Genomic DNA, 19,900 nt, shown 5'->3' with positions numbered 1-19,900 from the left:
AGGCCCTTCGGCCCACGAGTTGCGCCGATCACATCAACTCCTATCTATAACCCCCAATCCCATAAAACCCCATATATTCATCCAGAAGTCTTTTAAAAGACCCCAGTTCTGAATCAACGAAAGGAAGTGTACGTGTGCAAGTTTTCCTTTATGATGCTTTGCAGAATTGGGAGAACTTGTGCAAATCGGAGTTACAGAAACTACTTATATTTTATGTTTCACTTGCCCTCATTCAGTTCCACTTGGGTATCCTTGTGCCATTTTTCTCAGATTGAGTTTGCAGTGACATTTTTGGTCTCAGTGACGTAGGGCAGGCCCAAAGGTGGGTGACATGAGGGATCACCCAGGATATTGTGGTCAGGAGTGAGTGAGTGGCAGCTGGAAGCATGATCTGCTCCCCAAAGATCGGCTGTTCAGGGGTGATATCAGTCAGCACAGAGAGTAGTGGAAACCTGGATCTCTCTTTCCCCCAAAAAGCTGTTGAGGATAAATAGAAAACTTAAAAATTGTGAAATTGAGTATTTTTGAGAGACAGGGTGTTAAGAGTTAAGGAATCCAGCTGAGTAGTTGAAAGTAAGACACATTAGCAACTATCTACTTGAATGGTGGAATAGTCATGAGGGGCTGAATGGCCTCCTGTTCCTACTAACCCAAATCTACCTAGATTGAAGCTTCCCATTCAGCACGTGCTTGTGTGGCAAATGAGTTCCACTGGAGCCTGTTAAAGATCTCTGGTGCCATTTGGAGAAGAGCAGGGAGTTCTCCCCAGATGCCCGGTGCCCAGTGTTCCTGCTTCAGCTAATGATGAGTGTACTTAACTCATCATTCGCCTCACCACCATGTTCCTTTTAAGCTGTGATTCAAAGTCATCCACTTCTGACTGAATATAATTATTAGTCTCCTACCAGCTGCAGTAAAGGATTCTTTTTGTGGCTTGAAATCTGTGTTTTGTGGTTTCTTTTGGATCTTGAACTTTATAGACAAGCGACGATTTCTGAACTCGAGTAACCGTTTGTTGCCTGTAGGTATCATCCGCGTGTGCTGTACATTGATATTGATATTCATCATGGTGATGGGGTGCAGGAAGCCTTTTACCTCACGGACCGAGTCATGACTGTGTCCTTCCATAAATATGGGAACTACTTTTTCCCAGGAACAGGTGAGACTTTGGGGCCGATGATCAGGGCAAAAATTGAATTCAGTAAAATGACTTTTTCTTTTCCACTGAAGTACAAGTTCTTCACACCAGCAATTCCCTCGGGAAAGTGGATTGAAGCCATCCGTACAAACCAGTGGCCGTAGCAGAAATTGAATGTAGGTAGCCAGGAGAACCTCACTATGGCCAGATTCGATAAATCTCTGGTAAATTGTGGCAGTCTCTCTGTTGTCAGCTTGGTTCAGTAGAACTCTGCCCTCCACACTCGGAGTGGGTTCATGACCTGGTCAATATTGTGAGTGCATAGATTGACCTTCCCAGTGCAGGGGCTGAGGGAGTGCTGCACTATCAGAGGGTCAGTACTGAGGGAGTGCTGCACTGTCAGAGGGTCAGTACTGAGGGAGTGCTGCACAGTCAGACGGTCAGTACTGAGGGAGTGCTGCACAGTCAGACGGTCAGTACTGAGGGAGTGCTGCACAGTCAGACGGTCAGTACTGAGGGAGTGCTGCACAGTCAGACGGTCAGTACTGAGGGAGTGCTGCACAGTCAGACGGTCAGTACTGAGGGAGTGCTGCACAGTCAGACGGTCAGTACTGAGGGAGTGCTGCACAGTCAGACGGTCAGTACTGAGGGAGTGCTGCACAGTCAGACGGTCAGTACTGAGGGAGTGCTGCACAGTCAGACGGTCAGTACTGAGGGAGTGCTGCACAGTCAGACGGTCAGTACTGAGGGAGTGCTGCACAGTCAGACGGTCAGTACTGAGGGAGTGCTGCACAGTCAGACGGTCAGTACTGAGGGAGTGCTGCACAGTCAGACGGTCAGTACTGAGGGAGTGCTGCACAGTCAGACGGTCAGTACTGAGGGAGTGCTGCACAGTCAGACGGTCAGTACTGAGGGAGTGCTGCACAGTCAGACGGTCAGTACTGAGGGAGTGCTGCACAGTCAGACGGTCAGTACTGAGGGAGTGCTGCACAGTCAGACGGTCAGTACTGAGGGAGTGCTGCACAGTCAGACGGTCAGTACTGAGGGAGTGCTGCACAGTCAGACGGTCAGTACTGAGGGAGTGCTGCACAGTCAGACGGTCAGTACTGAGGGAGTGCTGCACAGTCAGACGGTCAGTACTGAGGGAGTGCTGCACAGTCAGACGGTCAGTACTGAGGGAGTGCTGCACTGAGAAGAACAATACTGAGGAACTGCTGCACTGTCAGAATGGCAGTGTTGAGGGAATGCTGCACTGTCAGAATGGCAGTGTTGAGGAAATGCTGCACTGTCAGAGGGGCAGTGCTGAGGGACTGCTGCACTGTCAGAGGGGCAGTGCTGAGGGAATGCTGCACTGTCAGAATGGCAGTGCTGAGGGAATGCTGCACTGTCAGAATGGCAGTGCTGAGGGACTGCTGCACTGTCAGAATGGCAGTGCTGAGGGACTGCTGCACTGTCAGAGGGGCAGTGCTGAGGGACTGCTGCACTGTCAGAATGGCAGTGCTGAGGGAGTGCTGCACTGTTGGCGATGCAGTACTGCCAGGATACTACCCTTTGTATGAGATGTCCAAGGTCCTATTAGCCTGCCCAGGTGGCTGTTAGCCAGTATCCTAGTCACTCAGAGCATGCAGGAAGCTCTCCTGGTGTCCAGGCCAATATTCCTCAATTGCCCAACCAGACAACTCCACTGAAAACAGCCACTCACTCACCTCAGTGCTGGAAACTTAGCGTAAAAACCAAAATGTTAAAAATACGCAGCAGATCAGTCAGTACTTGTGGAGAGAGAGCCTAGTTGTGGCATTTCTTATGAAGATGGCCCGTGATTCCTTGAGTTATGGACCAAGATGTGATCTCATTGTGGTGTTAAAAATAATTAAAGGAGTTGATGAGGTCAATGAACAGAAACATTCCCTTTGATGGGGAGAGACCAGAACAGGCTCGAGGGGCTGAATGACTGCCTCCTGATCCAGTGTCTCCCTGCTTCCGTAGGTGATTTCCTTTCAGGTGATTATTGTTTAAAAATGTGGCAGTTTTTTTATATAAAGGATGGCTGTTCTGTGTAGCTTTGGTGGATTGTGAAGGGTGATGTGTTTGAAATTTGTTTTGTAGGTGATATGTATGAAGTTGGAGCGGAGAGTGGGCGGTACTATTGTCTGAATGTTCCACTCCGGGATGGAATCGATGACCAAAGTAAGGGAAGAGCTTTCAATCTCTCCAATAAATCATTCCCACAATTATCCATTAATCTTTTCACTCTGTGAATCACCCTGAGACCCTGTGTCCAATACATCCTTTTAAATCATTCTCAGCATGTGGCCAGGGTTTATCACCCATTCGTATTTTTCCTGAGATGGCAGTGGGACTTATGGAACCATTGGTACAGTTGAGGGGATTTCTACTTCAGAGGGCAGTTAATAGTCAAAGACTTCATTGTGGGACTTAATAGACCCACACATAGCGTAATGACATTGGGGCGATTATTTGACAATCTGACAGCTTCACGATCCCTCAGCGTCACCAGCATTTTAGTTCAATTTGAAACCAAAAGAGAAAACGCTGGAAAATCTCAGCAGGCCTGGCAGCATCTGTAAGGAGAGAAAAGAGCTGACATTTCGAGTCCAGATGACCCATTGTAACACACGATCTTGCTCCCATGCCCGCGTTTTAGTTCAATTTGTTTTTCAAGCTAAATTCATACACTCAGGCGGTCGCAGTGAACATGTGCTGTCTGGATTTTTAGCTCAGGTCCCTGGATTACAGTCCCAATATCATCCACTATGCTGCCTTCATTGATTCAGTCGTGCTGTTGAAGGTGGAATAGGATGCCAACAATAAAATGATGACAAGAGGTGTGGGTGTGCAGTATGATGTGGTCAGCCCTTGCACCAGTTTGGTCCAGGCAATGGCTTCAATTTTTGACTGACTAAAGAGGGAAGGTAAACCTGGACAAAGCTTTCGGATAGAATTGGGCCACAGAGCAGGAGGACGCTGACTCAAGAGTGTAAGGGGCAAGTCGGGTGCTTGTTCAATCCTTCCACCACCACTGACGCTCAGTAGCAGCAGTATGTACTATCTACAAGATGCATTGCAGCAATTCATCAAAGATCCTTAGGCAGCACCTTCCAAACCCGTGACCACTTCAATCTAGAAGGACAAGGGCAGCAGATACATGGGAACACCACTACCTGCAAGCTCCGCTCCAAGCCACTTACCATCCTGATTTGGAGATATATCGCCGTTCCTTCGCAGTCGCTGGGGCAAAATTCTGGAACTCCCTCCCTAATGGCATTGTGGCTCAGCCCACAGCACGCAGACTGCAGTGATTCAAGAAGGCAGCTCACCACCACCTTCTCAAGGGCAACTAGGGATGGGCAATAAATGCTGGCCAGCCAGCGATGCCCATGTCCCACAAACTAATAAAAAAATTTGGGTGAAAATACGGGACATGTTGATAGTATATGGGACTTACTTTAAAATCAGGAAAAATGAACACGGAATTTAGCATAAAAGCAGAAAATGGTGGAAACAGTCAGCAGGTTGGGAAGCATATCCCGGCATTGCAGCTGGATTCAATTTAAATCCAATTAATCTGGAACATAAAACCTATTCTCAGTAATGCTGACCATGAAAAACTATAATCAGTTGATACAAAAATCTATCTGATTCACTAATATCCTCTCAGGAAGAAAATCTGCCGTCCTTGCACGGAGGCACAGTGGTCAGCTCTACTGCCTCTCAGCGCCAGGGACCCGGGTTGGATTCCCGGCTTGGGTCACCATCTGTGCGGGTCTGCATGTTCTCCACGTGTCTGCATGGGTTTCCTCTGGGTGCTCCGGTTTGCTCCCACAGTCTGAAAGACGTGCTGAACAGACGCTAGAGTATGGCAACTAGGGTACTTTCACAGTAATTTCATTGCAATGTTGATATGAATTTGCTTGTGACACTAATGAACAAACTTTAAAACTTTAGACTTACCCTGTGTGGCCTGTATGCAACTCAGACCCACAGGAATGTGATTGACTTAACCGTCCTCTGAAATGGCCCATTGAAACTCAGTTTTGTAGGCAAATAGGGATGGGCAACAAATGCTGGCCTTGTCAACAATTGCCCACAACCTGTGAATGATAAAGGAAAAAAGTGAAACTGCTGATTAAGTTTATACCACTCTTCTAAATGTGGATTGTTCCCTCTGCAGAATTTATCAACTAATTAAATGACTGTCAGTATATGTATCAGTTACATATTAGAATATCTTTTGCTTGGGTGCCAAATTCACCATTCTAAGTCTTCGTCCAATGGTCATTGTCTAAATTGGCTCACTTCCTCACCTAACAGACAAACGCTCAAGGTTACGATCACTGCATTGGAATAAAAAAAAACAATGCTGGTCTCGCATGATCAGACTTCAGGATACTCTGATTAACCCTATCTTTACAGCATGTGTTCGAATGTGCTTGTTTTAATGGCAGGACAATGGAGAATGATCTAATATTGCAACTTCAGGGATGTGTTTTTCTTTTGGGTTTCAGGTTACAGACTCCTGTTCCAGCCAGTTATCAAACAGGTAGTGGATTTCTACCAGCCAACGTGTATAGTGTTGCAAGTAAGCTTACTTTTTAATTATTTTCAATAGGTCCGTCATATGAGGGGAGACTAAATCGGTTAGGGTTATATTCACTGGAGTTTAGAAGAGTGAGAGGGGATCGCATGGTAACTTATTAAATTCTAACAGGGTTAGACAGGGTAGATTGAGAAAGAATGTTCCCAATGGTGGGGGAGTCCAGAACTAGGGGCCATAGTTTGAGGATAAGGGGTAAACCTTTTAGAACTGAGGTGAGGAGAAATTTATTCTCGCAGAGGGTGGTGAATGTGTGGAATTCACTATCACAGAATGTAGTTACGGCCAAAATGTTGTCTGACTTCAAGAAGTTAACTATAGCTCTTGCGGCTCAAGGGATATGGGAGAAGGGAGAATTAGGAGATTGAACTTGATCATTCATGATCAAAATGAATAGCGGAGCAGGCTCGAAGGGCCGAACGGCCTACCCCTTCTAGTTTCTATGTTTCCGACTGTTTTGCTGCTCCTCCATCCTCTCCCACCAGCTTTCTCGGAGGTGCATTTGTCAGTTGGACAGAAAAGATAGGGGTAGTCTTGCGGCACTGTTAGTCAAGCTGCTGTTCCACTCATTCGTAGAGGCTAATGCGATAATGGTGGAGATATTGTTAAGATTGTAAGAACAGAACAACCTAGATAGACAAATTCTTGAAGATGGCAACCAATACCCTGTGCTTTATTAAATAGAGGCAGTGTTGAAAAGCCAAGACCATTATTCTAAATCTTTGTACAGCACTGGCTGGGCCTAAGGCCAGTGTATTGTGTCCAGTGTTCCTATTCTGTAAACCACACCATAGCAGGGCATGAAGGCCTTGGGAAGGTTGTAGAGGAGATTTGCTGCAGACAGCGTCAGCAATGAGGGACCTGCATTATGTTTGACCTGATTTATTATTGTCACGTATTGGTATACAGTGAAAAGCATTGTTTCTTGAGGTTAATTGTGGAGGAGGTGTTGTTGCCTGTCATTACTGATTTCAGTCTGTGGGTTAGGAAGTGTAGGATCCAGTCGCAGAGGGAGGAGCCGAGCCCCAGGCCACAGAGTTTGGGGATGAGTTTTGTGGGAATAATGATGTTGAAGGCTGAGCTGTAGTCAATAAATGGGAGTTTGACATAGTTGTCCTTGTTGTCAGGTGTTCCAGGGTTGAGTGCAGGGCCAGGGAGATGGCATCTGCTGTGGACCTATTGCGATGGCAGGTGAACTATAGTGGATCCAGGCAATCTGGGAGGCCAAAATTGATTCGTTCCATGACTAATCTTTCAAAGCACTTCATAATGATTGGATGTCAGAGCCACCAGGTGATAGTCAATAAGGCACACTGCCTGGCTTTTCTTTGGGCGATGGTCGTCTTCTTGAAGCAGATAGGGGCGTCAGACTGGTGTAAAGAGAAGTTAAAGATTTCTGTGAATACCGCTGCCAGCTGGTGTCTTGTTTGACAATGCCTCTGTGAAGTGCCTACTATTGACACGTTAAAACTTGTAAATAAATTTGTCCTTGCTATGTACGTGACTTGTTTCTAACATTGCTTGTTTATCTTTCCAGTGTGGTGCGGACTCTCTCGGCTGCGATCGCCTCGGTTGCTTCAACCTCAGCATAAAAGGACATGGGTAATGTAAAACTTTCCTGCATAGTGCCTGGCCTGAGATGGCAGCTTTTATACCGATAATTAATGAGTTTGGATCTGCCTCTATTGGTAGAGGTGTTCCTCGGCTTATATCTGAATCTGTTGTAGACGAATTGTTGGAAATTGATTATTATCTTTAGACAACAGCTTCCTTAAGCATGAACTAGGCTGGTAAAAGGCAAACTCGGTGAACCACTAGTTAGCAGTGGTTAGATAAAGGTGCATTTTACTAAATGGTGCTTTCCTGGATGTTGCAGTATTTTGACTGCAATGCATTCTGCCTGAGCTGCAGAATCCTAGCTCACTAAACCTGTAAAACAATCTGAAGGGCAAAGGATGCACATTGAAGGAAGATTTACATCTCTGTTGTGTATTTCCATGACATCCAGGCATCCCAAAGCAGTTTCCAGCTTTCTAAAGTGTCCTCACTACTGAAATGTAGGAAAGGTGGCAGCCAGTGTGTGCACAGCAAGATCCCACAAGCAGCAGTCTGATAAAATAACCAGACGATCTGTTCTAGTGATGCTGGTTGAAGATTAAATTTTTCTCTCAGTGTGGCACGGCTACTTTTGTTTGGAATAACGTGGGATCTCTTACATCTCCAAGAGAGGGCAGAGGGAACCTTAGTTTGACGTTTTACAATGGAGATGAGAAATTCTTCCTCTGATGGTCATGGCTTTCTGGAACTTTCTTCCGCAAAAGGCCGTGGAAGCAGAATCTTTGAATATTTTCAAGGCAGAGCCATGTGGATTCCTGATTAACAAGGGGGTGGATGGCAGAGCAGGGCCAGGGAGCAAAGTGGGCCGTTCCTGCTCCGAAATCAGATGTTTGTAGTTTTATCTGAAAGGTGATACCTCTGACATTGCAGCCTTTCCACTGGGCTCATCAGCCTCGGTGTTGTACTCGAGAATCCCTATTTTGATTGAGGAACGAGTGCCAACCGCTGTGCCAAGGAGGACCTTAGGTTTGATGCAAATTGCCCCCCATCCCCCCCCCGGCATATCTTTCAACAGTTTCAGAGCTGAACCGTCACACACTCAGCCATCTGCTGAGTGCCAGGCTTACAGTTTCCCATATCCAAAAGCCAGCCCGGCTCTTTAGATGTAAATTCTTCTGCTTAAGAGCTGATGTTTTACAAATAAGATTGCCAATGTGGGAAACAGGTTGCAATTAGTGTATTAACTGACTTTCATCTAATTTCAGATTCATAACCTGTTGTGGAGTTGTCCTGTGAATTAATCTTTTTTCCAGCAACCTTTACCTCAAAATATTTGAAAATAACATTTAGATACTGGGCTGGGAATAGCCTGAAAATTTTAACGAGGAGTTGGTTAGATGTTTGTTGGGTAAGGCTAGTGGGCTAGTGAGGGGGCAGATGGTGTTTCTGAAATTTTTACTCCGTTCTTAAAGTTACAAAGTCAATGCACAGAGTGGACCGGGCAAACCCGATTCCATCTCCCTACTTGCACCAAAAACCAATTTCAAATTTCCAATGAATCCAATTTGTGGTCCCCACGAGAGACCAGATCCAAGCTGACAAGATAAGGCATCGCACCCCATCTTGGACTTGATCAGATCGATGCTTGATCTTAGCCAAAAGGCTGAGAAGCAATGGGCGGATGGTGTTAAGATGCAGATTAGCCAAAATCTAAATGGATGGCAGAACACACTTAAGGGGATTTAATTTTTTTTGTGTGTTATGTGCATTGTTGGCTAGACCAGTATTTCTATCATTCATTCCTAATTGCTCTTGAGAAGATGCTGGTGAGTCGCCCTCTTGAACCACTGTAGTCCATGTGATGTAGGTGCACCCACAGTGCAGTTAGGGAGGGAGTTCTAGGATTTTGACCCAGCAACAGTGATATATTCTCAAATCAGGATAGTGTGTGGCTTGGAGGGTGTTGTGTATTTGGAGATATGACACTAGGAAGGACTGGATTAAAAATGAATGGATCTTTATTTGTCATGTAAGACCACTTCCATGATTGCTGCTTCTCTCCCTGTTTCCTGCTGTACATCTTGCGGTATCACTTCTGTTAGCACACATTACTACAGCAGGGCTGCACGATGACCTAACAGGGACAAATACGTAACAGAGCGGAACTTGCTGGTGATGCTGTTCCATGCTTCTGCTGCCCTTCCGCTTCTAGGTGGTAGAGGTCATAAGTTGGAAAGAGACTGTTGAAGGACTCATGTTGAGTTGCTACAGTGCGTCTTGTATATGGTGCATGCGGCAGCCACTATGCATGGTGGTGGCGGGAGTGGATGTTGAAGGTGGTGCTTGGTGTGCCATTCAGATGGACTGTTTTGTCCTGGCTGGTACTGAGCTTCTTGAATGTTGTTGGATTTGGCATTCATACAGGCAAGTTCACGGCATTCTATCACTTCTTGACTTGTGCCTTGTAGATGGTGGATAGGCTTTGGAGACTCAGGAAGTGGTACTCTCCGCAGAATTCCCAGACTCTGACCTCTTGTAGGAACAGTATTCACTTGGCTGGTCCAGTTCAATTTCTGGTCAATGGTAACTCCCAGGGTGTTGATAATAGGGAATTCAACGATGGTAATGCCATTGAATGTCATGGGGAAATAGATACTCTGCCATTGAAGCTGGTCATTGCCTGGCTCTTGTGTGACCTGTATGTCACTTGCCACTTATCCCAAGCCTGAATATTGTCAAGGTCTTGTTGCATATGGGTGTGGACTGCGTCAATGCACAGTGCATCTTCCAAACAATATTCAATATGGAGCAATATTGATTCATCAACGACAGGCATGTGGTCGGTGATAACCAGCAGGAGGTTACCTTGCGATTGGTTTTTCTGATACAGTGGCACTTGCCCAGAGTCGATGTTGAGAACCTCCAGCACAGCCCCGTCCCAGCTGTATCGCACTGTGCTGCCCCTGTGGTGGGGCAGGGCATAGCCAGCGATGGCGATGTCTGGGACGTGATCTGTAGATTTGATTCCGTGAGTATGTCTGTGTCAGGATGTTGCTCAACTAGTCTGAGAGACAGCTCTCCCAATTTTGGATACAAGCCCCCTGATGTCAGTAAGGGGGATTTTGCAGGGCTGGGTTTGCCGTTGTAATTTCCAGTGCTGAGGTTGGTGCTGCTTGATCCATTTAGTTTTGATCCTTTTTATGGATGTTAGATACAACTAAGAGGCTTGCTAAACCATTTCAGGCAGGAATCAAGAGTCAACCACATTGTGTGGGTCTGGAGTCATATGTAGGCCAGACCAGGTAAGGGTGGCAGATTTCCATCTCTGGAGGATCTAGTGAACCAGACGGCTTTCTACAACAACAACAATGATCTGCTAAATGGCTTCTCCCTGTTTGTGTGAACTTAAGGGTGAATGGCAGGTGACTGATCTTAAGTTTGTGCAATCTGAATGTGATTTTGTTTTTTGCAGGGACTGTGTCGAGTTTGTGAAAAGCTTCAACATTCCTCTGCTGGTGATGGGAGGAGGGGGATACACTGTCCGAAATGTTGCTCGTTGCTGGTGAGTGTGTGGCATTGGGGGATCTCATAGAAACATAGAAAATGGAGGTAGGTCATTTGGCCCTTTTCAGTCTGCTCCATCAGAAGCAGCAGGTGACCATTGGTGGGATGTGGTGTTCTCCCAGTGATCTGCAATGGCATGGGGGGAGCCTTAGTTTTTTCCACTTGGCTGATGGAATAGAGAGGTTTATGCCTTAAGTTTGTGGATGGCACTTAACAGTTAGGGGAGCAGAATTTTGCGAAGGCACCTTAATGAATTAATGGGCAAAACTGTATCAGATGAAATTCAAATGGGGAAGAGTAAGGGCATAAAAAAAAAGATCAGAGTGTTTTCTAAATTGTGAGTCGCTGCGAACCGGAGGAGCAGAAAGATTTAGAGGTCCCAGTAGAGACATTTACTGAAAGTTAGTGCACAGGTACAAAAATAAGTTTATAAAACCACTAGAGTAAAAATTTAAAGTAGAAGTAAAGTTTATTTATTAGTTACAAGCTGACTTACAGTAAAACTGCAATAAAGTTACTGTGAAAATCCCCTAGTCGCCACACTTCAGTGCCTGTTCGGGTCAGTGCACCTAACCAGCACGTCATTCTGGGAGGAAATCGGAGCACCTGGAGGAAACCTGCGCGGAAATGGGGAGAATGTGCAAACTTCACACAGTGACCCAAGCCGGGAATCAAACCCAGGTCCCTAGCGCTGTGGGGCAGCAGTGCTAACCACTATGCCACCGTGCAACCCCGAGACTCGGCTATTCCCTCAAGAGTGATGGAGTATAAAGGATCAAAACTTCTGTTCCAGTTGTATAAAGCTCTGATAAGATTCTGTCTAGAAGAACGACATTCAGTTCTGGGCACCAGACCTCAGGAAGCATGCGTTACCCTTAAAGAGGGCTCAAAGGGTTAAGTTGCAAAGACAGGTTGGATATTCAGGGCTGATGTCAGGAAGCAGTTCTTCACACAGCTAATGTCACTCTGGTGCTCTCTCCCCTCACGTGCTGTAGAGGGTTTGGGATCAGTTGAAAATTTCAAAACTCAGGTTAGGAGAATTTAACAAAAGCAAAATGCTGCAGATGCTGGAAATCTGAAATCAGAATGGAAAATGCTGAAAGTAACTTAACAGTCTGGTGGCATTTGTGGGGGGAGGGAAAACAAGAGTTAGTATTTCAGATCTGGTGGCACAGTGGTTAGCATTGCTGCCTCACAGTGCCAGGGACCGGGGTTCAATTCTGGCCTCGGGTCACTGTCTGTGTGGAGTTTGCACATTCTCCCTGTGTCTGCATGGGTTTCCTCTGGGTGCTCCGGTTTCCTCCCACAGTCCAAAGATGTGCATGTTAGATACACTGGTCATGCTAAATTCCCCCTCAGTGTGAGAGGGATTAGCAGGGTAAATACGTGGGGTTACAGGGATAGGGCCTGGGTGGGATTGTTGTTGGTGCAGACTCGATGGGCCGAATAGCTGCCTCCTGCACTGTAGGGATTCTATGGTTCTAAACCTTTCATACCAGGTTTCTACTTTTGACTTGACACATTTGGTTACGGTGCTAGAAGACAATCCAGTCTTTTGTCTGAAGTCTAAGCCACAGTCTGGAGTTGATGCGTTCAGGGAAGGGTGCAAGAAATAGAATTTGTGCATTTGGACGGGCACAGGGGTGAGCTGATTAGAATCTAATTTTACTGTTTCAACATCTCTCTCAGGACTTTTGAGACCTCGTTACTTGTTGATGAAGAGATAAGTGATGAGCTCCCTTATAATGGTGAGTGAATTTCAAACAGTATCTGTGGCTCTTAGTGCATTTAGAGGGGCTGTATTGTTTCTTGTGTGCAATTAGAATTAGCGGGTTATTGGATTAGACTTTGCGTCCCATAAGTTGTGAACAGAATCCCACCGTGGCAAATTATGAATTTGTAACCTGCAACAAAATCTGAGCACAAATGCTACTGGATTGTCGTAAACAAAAGCTAACAGAGTCAGCCGTGACCGCCCCCCCCCCCCCCCCCCCCCCCCACCCCCTAGGGCAATGAGTGACTACCTGTCACCTGAACTGAGTCCACTGGGGAGTGTCCCTTCTACCTGGACTGACGGTATTCTCTGGAGTTTGAAAGAATGAGAGGTAATCTTATTGAAACTTCCAAGATCCTGAAAGGGCTTGACAGGATAGACACTGAGAGGTTGCTCCCCCAGGCTGGGGAATCTAGAATACTGGAAGTAGTCTCAAGATAAAGTTTAAAGTTTTTTTTACTGTCTCAAGTAGGTTTCCATTAACACTGCAATGAAGTTACTGTGAAAACCCCCGAATCATCATACTCCAGTGCCTATTCGGGTACACTGAGGGAGAATTTAGCATGACCAATGCATCTAACCTGCATGTTTTTGGGGAAAAAACTGGAACATTCAGAGGAAACCCGCGCAGACACGTGGAGAACGTGCAGACTGCACACAGACAGTGTCCCAAGCAGGAATTGAACCTGGCGCCGTGAGGCAGCAGTGCTTGCCACTGTGGCACCATACCACCAATTATGTAGGACTGCGATGAAGAGAGGTTTCTTCTCCCAAAGGGTTATGAACCTTTAGATTTCTGTACCCGCTGAGGGTTTTGGACACAGCATCATTGCATATTTTTGAGGCTTGAGAGCGACAGATTTTTTTTGGTCTCAGGATCGAGGTATGTGGGGAGTGAGCGGGAAAGTGAAATTTGAAGCCAGACATCAAACATTGAATAGCTGATGGCACATTGGCAAAGGGCCCTGTGGGTCACTCCTCCTGTTTCTTGTGTTCTCATGACTGGAGTCATATCTTACCTGGTTGTCTCTTCAGTCTCCTCTGAAGCCATCTGCCGCTGCAGCAATCCACAGGCAGAATCATCATTTTCTTAGAGCAGCGAGGGATGGAGAGTAGCTACAGCTTCACTGCTGAGGCCCACTTCCCCAGAACTGAATTAATAAACTAGATGTAGTCATGCCCAACCTTCTATAAAATGTGTTGGAGCCGACGAGGGAACGAGCTATCTTGGATCTGGTGCTATGTAATGAGGCAGGTAGAATTAGGGACCTTGCGGTGAAGGATCCTCTTGGAGAGAGTGATCATTGTATGGTGGAGTTTCTGGTGCAAATGGAGGAGGAGAAAGTGGGTTCCCGGACGCGCGTCCTTTGTTTGAATAGAGGGGAGTACGGTGGGATGAGAGAAGAATTGGCGAATGTTGACTGGGGGAGCGCGTTGGAGGGAGGGTCTGCTGAGGAGCAGTGGAGGATCTTTAAGGAGATCTTTCTTGGTGCTCAGCAGAAATTTATTCCGATGGTCAAAAAGGACCGTAGGAGGAGAGGTAATAAGCCGTGGATAACGAAGGAGGTGAAGGAAAGTGTTAAATTAAAAGCGGAGGAATTTAGAGTAGCTAAGAGTAGTGGGCGAGAAGAGGATTGGGAGAGGTTTAAATGTCAACAAAGATTGACAAAGAAGTTGATAAAGGAGGGTAGGAGAAACTATGAAGCTGAGCTAGCGCTTAATATAAAAAAGGATAGCAAGAGTTTTTATAAATATATAAAAAGGAAGAGGCTGGCTAGGGTGAATGTTGGTCCTTTAGAGGATGAGAAAGAGGACCTAGTGGTAGGGGATGGGGATATGGCTAAGGTATTGAATAACTTTTTTGTTTCTGTCTTCACGGAGGAGTACGTGAATAATTTGCCGGGTGTTAGCGATGGAAAGGTGGTAGGACTGGAGGGTCTTAATGACATTACTGTTACTAGAGAGGCGGTGCTCGACAGACTGGAGGGGCTGATTGTGGACAAGTCCCCAGGACCGGATGGAATGCATCCGAGGGTTCTGAAAGAAATGGCGGAGGTGATAGTGGATGCATTGGTGGTTATTTTCCAGACGTCGCTGGATTCCAGGGAAGTGCCGGAAGATTGGAAAATGGCTAATGTTACGCCGTTGTTTAAGAAGGGTGCCAGGCAAAAGGCGGGGAATTATAGGCCAGTTAGTTTAACGTCTGTGGTAGGTAAAATGTTAGAATCCGTCATTAAGGAGGAAATTGCGAGGCATCTTGAAGGCAATTGCTTGATAGAGCAGACGCAGCACGGTTTCGTTAAAGGGAAGTCGCGTCTGACAAATTTACTGGAGTTCTATGAGGATGTGGGCGGTGGATAGAGGAGAGCCGGTGGATGTGGTCTTTCTGGATTTTCAGAAGGCGTTTGACAAAGTACCTCACAAGAGGTTATTGCAGAAAGTCGGGGGACATGGAGTTGGGGGTAGGGTGTTAGCGTGGATAGAGGATTGGTTGTCAAATAGGAGGCAGAGAGTGGGGGTCAACGGGTGCTATTCGGATTGGCGGATGGTGACTAGTGGAGTGCCCCAGGGGTCGGTGCTGGGGCCTCAGCTTTTTACCATTTATATAGATGATCTGGAGGAGGGAACCGAGTGTAGGGTGTCGAAATTTGCTGATGACGCCAAGATTGGGGGAACGGCAAATTGTGCGGAGGGTGTGGAGAGTCTGCAGAAGGATCTAGATAGGCTGGGCGAATGGGCCAGGAAATGGCAAATGGAATTTAATGTTAGCAAGTGTGAGGTGGTCCACTTTGGTAGGAATAATGGTAGGAAGGACTATTACTTACATGGCGAAAAACTGCAGCAGGCGACAGTGCAGAGGGACCTCGGGGTCCTTGTGCATGAGTCGCAAAAACCCAGCTTGCAGGTGCAGCAAGTGGTCAGGAAGGCGAATGGGATGCTGGCCTTCATAGCGAGGGGGATTGAATATAAAAGCAGGGAGGTCTTGCTGCAGCTGTATAGGGCATTGGTGAGGCCACAGCTGGAGTACTGTGTGCAGTTTTGGGCGCCGCACCTGCGCAAAGATATTTTGGCCTTGGAGGGAGTGCAGAGGAGGTTTACTAGGCTGATACTGGAGTTGAGGGGGTTGAGCTATGAGGAGAGACTGAATAAACTGGGCTTGTACTCGTTAGAGTTTAGAAGAATGAGGGGAGATCTCATTGAGACGTATAAGATGATGAATGGGATGGATAGGATAGAGGTGGAGAGACTCTTCCCGCTCAAAAAAGACAGTAGGACTAGGGGGCACAGCCTCAAGATAAAGGGGGGGTTTAGAACGGAGTTGAGGAGGAACTTCTTCACTCAAAGGGTGGTGAATCTCTGGAATTCTCTGCCCGTTGAAGTGGTGGAGGCTGCCTCGCTAAATATTTTTAAGACGCGGGTTGATGGGTTTTTGATAAGAGAGGGGATTAAGGGTTATGGGGAGAGGGCGGGAAAGTGGAACTGAGCCACGACAGATCAGCCATGATCTTATTGAATGGCGGGGCAGGCTCGAAGGGCTAGATGGCCGACTCCTGCTCCTATTTCTTATGTTCTTATGTTATGTATGTTTAGTGAATCCTGTCAGAGAGAGACTGGTTCTATTCATTTTTAACCTGTTGCTGTTTTATTTCCCCAGTTTGACCAAGTGGTTTTTGTCATTTAGAGAATGGTGAAATTCTCTGTTTTACCCCTGAATTCTCAGCTATAACTCACTTTGATGTCCCTGTTGAACCAGGAAAGTGGTTCAGCAGTGCGAGCGCCCATTTGACACTTAGTACAGTGGCTGAAAGCTTTGAGTTGGTGCCAACCCAGTCCTTTGTAGAGGAGCCATGAATCTGTTCACTGCTCCCATTATTGGAACTCTGTGCAAAGCTGACGTGATTTTAGCTTACAACATGAAGCCAGATGAGCGATTATAACTGCACTGTGCTCCCTCCATGCTGACCAGCATTAACCCAAAAATACCCTTGTTTCTCTCAGAATACTTTGAATACTTTGCCCCAGACTTCACGCTTCACCCGGATGTCAGCACCAGGATCGAAAACCAAAACACCAGGCAGGTGAGTCGTGGACTCTTGTGAACATAAACACCACCTTCTGTTTCTATTCTTTTCATCCCTAACAATTGGGACTCGGGGCTTTTAACTGATGAATATTGTGATGGCTGAGCTGTGAGGGTGACACATTGCAGCACCCATTGTTAGCTTCCAATGTTTGTATAGCATGGGGTTGGATCAGAGTAAAGCTCCCTCTACACTGTCCCCATCAAACACTCCCAGGACAGGCACAGCATGGAGTTAGATACAGAGTAAAGCTCCCTGTACACTGTCCCTATCAAACACCTCAGGCAAGTGGCCGAGAAAGCTCCTCAGTTTATATCAAACCAGCTGCCAGCAGATCAGAGCAGCAACCTGCCATCACTTCTCGGAATGAAACGGGATGGGCACTAAGTGCTGGTTCTGTCAGTAACACCAACATCCTGAGAATGAAACAAAATAGTTCAGCGCCACCGTTATTAACCGTGTACCACAGATTTGCAGAACGACATTGCGGAACAATTGTTGGAAGCAGAATCCAAAGTCAAATTTTAGATAGAACAATCGTTCAGCAAAAATGTAAAAAGGGGCCTGGAGAAGAGTTAGAGAAACAGGACTGAAGGGAACACTTTTCCCAAGAGAGGTTGGGGAGATAGTGTTGAGGTGTCTCAGTGAACAGACACAGATACTGCACCAGGTCAGAATGAAGGGATGGACACCATACCACAATGGAGTGGGTGGAGTGTGGGCGCAGTGCCGCTGGGGGTGAGGGTGTTCGCACGACAATGAGAATCAGTAATCTAATGAGGTTTCCCCAATTCTTGTTTTAGTACTTAGATCAGATCAGGCAAACGATTTTTGAGAACCTGAAAATGTTGAACCATGCTCCCAGTGTCCAGATCCACGATGTCCCTTCAGATTTGCTGAGCTATGAGCGGACAGACGAACCTGACCCTGAGGAGCGTGGGTCAGAGGACAACTACAGCAGGTACGTGGCGCAGCGACACGAGTTCAGCACATTAGCAAACCCGAGGTGTAATGTGTATTGTTCAATGTGGAGAAGGGTTCATGAACCAGGATCCTCAGTTAAAAAGGTCAGGAACTGGCGACAATGAAGAGTATTAGGGGAGAACTGTTTTCTCCCAAATAATCAGTTAATGGGCAAGCAAGCTTAACACACAATAGAATTCTAAGAGAGTAGGAGGAGGTGATTGGTCCTATTGTGCTTGTAGCAGCTGTTTGGTAGAACTGTCCAATTAGACTTGCTGTCCTTTGTCAGATAAGTTTTCTCCTTCCAGTATTTATCCAATTGTCTTTTGGAAATTGTTATTAAATCTGCTTCCACTTCCTTTTTGGGGAGCACTTTCTAAACAATATAAACTATTATGTTCCGTTCATGTTGTAATTTGTGTTTGTGTAAATGGTATTTCGATGATACAGTAATTGTAAGAACGTTCGATGTTGGAGTGAAGGAGATGATAATGATTTCTGTCCCTCAATCAATCCTCCAGGCCAGAAGCCGGGAATGAATTTTACGACGGTGACCATGACAATGACAAGGAGAGTGATGTGGAAATCTGAGGAAGTGACTGGCCATCGTACGTCACAGCCAACAGTCAGAACTGATGAATATAGCACCGCACTGGTGATCAGAGCTACCGTAAGCCACACAGACTGGTGTCAGGTCTCCAGAGCTGCGCAGGGGGCCAGAGGACAAAGAGCTGCCTCTTTCCCACCCCACCACCAGGCGAAGCAGAGTGTGGCTCTGTGGGCCAGGATCAGAATCTGTCCACAAAACCCAAGAAGCAAACCCTCAGCTCCTGTATCGATTCCTCGTTGTTTTATTTGGGTTGGAGTCAAAATTAAGACTTGATTATCTGAACGAGTTTCCGTTGCTGTACCCAGGGTTGAGAGCTGTGTTGTTGGACAGTTAGCGGCCATGGGTGGCATGCGGGCAGCAAGTTGTTCCCTGTGGCACCCAGCTGCATCTTTATAGTGCCTCTTAAAGGTAATGAAACAGCAATTCAGAGGCTGTACTAGACCCCAAAACCTCGGAGAGATGAGCACAATGAGTATAGAAGTTCAGAGGATGATTAGCCACTGATGGATATACTGACCTGACTACCAATAACTTGAGGAATTCCAGTAGCATGTGAGTGGGTGGGTCTGTACAGTGTGGCTCCTCCAAGCTATAATGTCAGTATGATTGGACCTTACAGTACAATACAGAAATCAATAGTTTTTATTCATCACTCCCTGCTGGTTCCATCACTCCCAAGTCCCTCGTGTGGGCTAGGGGTAAGTTCTGGGATGTTATGTTCTTGCAGAACGTCAAACTATTAATGCTGTTACTTGCGTAGTTTGCCAAACCTCGTATCTTTTTTTATTTCCATCGTATGGAGTCTGTTCTTGTATGACAGGATAGCGAGAATATCGTTAATCGTACAACCGCGTGAATCCTTTCTGCTCCCTTCTGTCTCCTGATGTTTTTTGTTGTTGTTACAGTTCCGCACACACTTGCTGCCCCCTTATACCTCACCCAAATTGCCACATCGAAGTTTGTGTTTCTTTATACTTTACAGTTTGCAATGTCTGTGTAACAATTTACTCACCTGAGCAAGATGTGGGGAGGGCTGGCAGGTGTGGGAGATGCTTAGAAGATCATTGGGTTTAACAGTAAACAGAAACATAGGTTTAAAAGGTCTGCAAATGTTCAATTTTGAGAAAAAAGAGTTTGTGTTTTCTGGAAATGCTATAAGTGGAGATAAAATGAAAAAAAAATGTTCATAGTAAAACATACTTCACAGGAGCATTACCAAACAGAATATGGCACCGATAAACCTCGTGATAAAATTTGACGAGGGTAAACCTGAAAGGAAACAGCTGGTCGTGGCTTTCAATCACCCCGACACTATTTATATGCATTGATTGTGTTTAAGGCCGTCAGTTGACATGATCGGAATTGTTGATTGCTCCTCGCAAGAAAGACACCAGCTGTTTGTATCTGAAAGGGAAATTCAGCGTGAGTGGTGGATCTGGTACTCTACAAACTCTGATCAACCTAATATCTTTCCACAGTGAGAACATTGGCAGCCCACGCCAGCGCATTGATGTCAATGTTTAACCCTTGTACATAAAGTTGCTTTTGTCTTTTCAGAAAACAAATGTACCTTTTTCATATTAAAATGGTTTGTATA

General features: G+C 46.1%; 1 protein-coding gene and 1 pseudogene across 1 annotated transcript in view; one reads left to right on the top strand and one right to left on the bottom strand.

The window, feature by feature from the left end:
* Positions 1 to 19,900, top strand: part of hdac3 (histone deacetylase 3) — a 34,961-nt gene extending 15,061 nt beyond the window's left edge. Inside the window, exons 7-15 of the mRNA XM_080201288.1 lie at positions 1,026 to 1,159; positions 3,245 to 3,325; positions 5,665 to 5,738; positions 7,291 to 7,355; positions 10,783 to 10,872; positions 12,564 to 12,622; positions 16,648 to 16,727; positions 17,534 to 17,691; positions 18,215 to 19,900. Coding sequence (XP_080057414.1) covers positions 1,026 to 1,159; positions 3,245 to 3,325; positions 5,665 to 5,738; positions 7,291 to 7,355; positions 10,783 to 10,872; positions 12,564 to 12,622; positions 16,648 to 16,727; positions 17,534 to 17,691; positions 18,215 to 18,284 — 811 coding nt within the window. The 3' untranslated portion in view covers positions 18,285 to 19,900. The remainder of the gene's footprint in view (positions 1 to 1,025; positions 1,160 to 3,244; positions 3,326 to 5,664; positions 5,739 to 7,290; positions 7,356 to 10,782; positions 10,873 to 12,563; positions 12,623 to 16,647; positions 16,728 to 17,533; positions 17,692 to 18,214) is intronic.
* On the bottom strand, positions 8,761 to 8,985 carry LOC145352052 (U2 spliceosomal RNA; annotated as a pseudogene).

The sequence above is a fragment of the Carcharhinus amblyrhynchos genome, chromosome 13, assembly GCF_965287045.1.
Source record: "Carcharhinus amblyrhynchos chromosome 13, sCarAmb.v2.hapA, whole genome shotgun sequence".
In the NCBI taxonomy this organism is placed as follows: Eukaryota; Metazoa; Chordata; class Chondrichthyes; order Carcharhiniformes; family Carcharhinidae; genus Carcharhinus; species Carcharhinus amblyrhynchos.
Note: the sequence above shows the minus strand (reverse complement) of the source record. Positions and strands in the feature narration are given on the sequence as shown.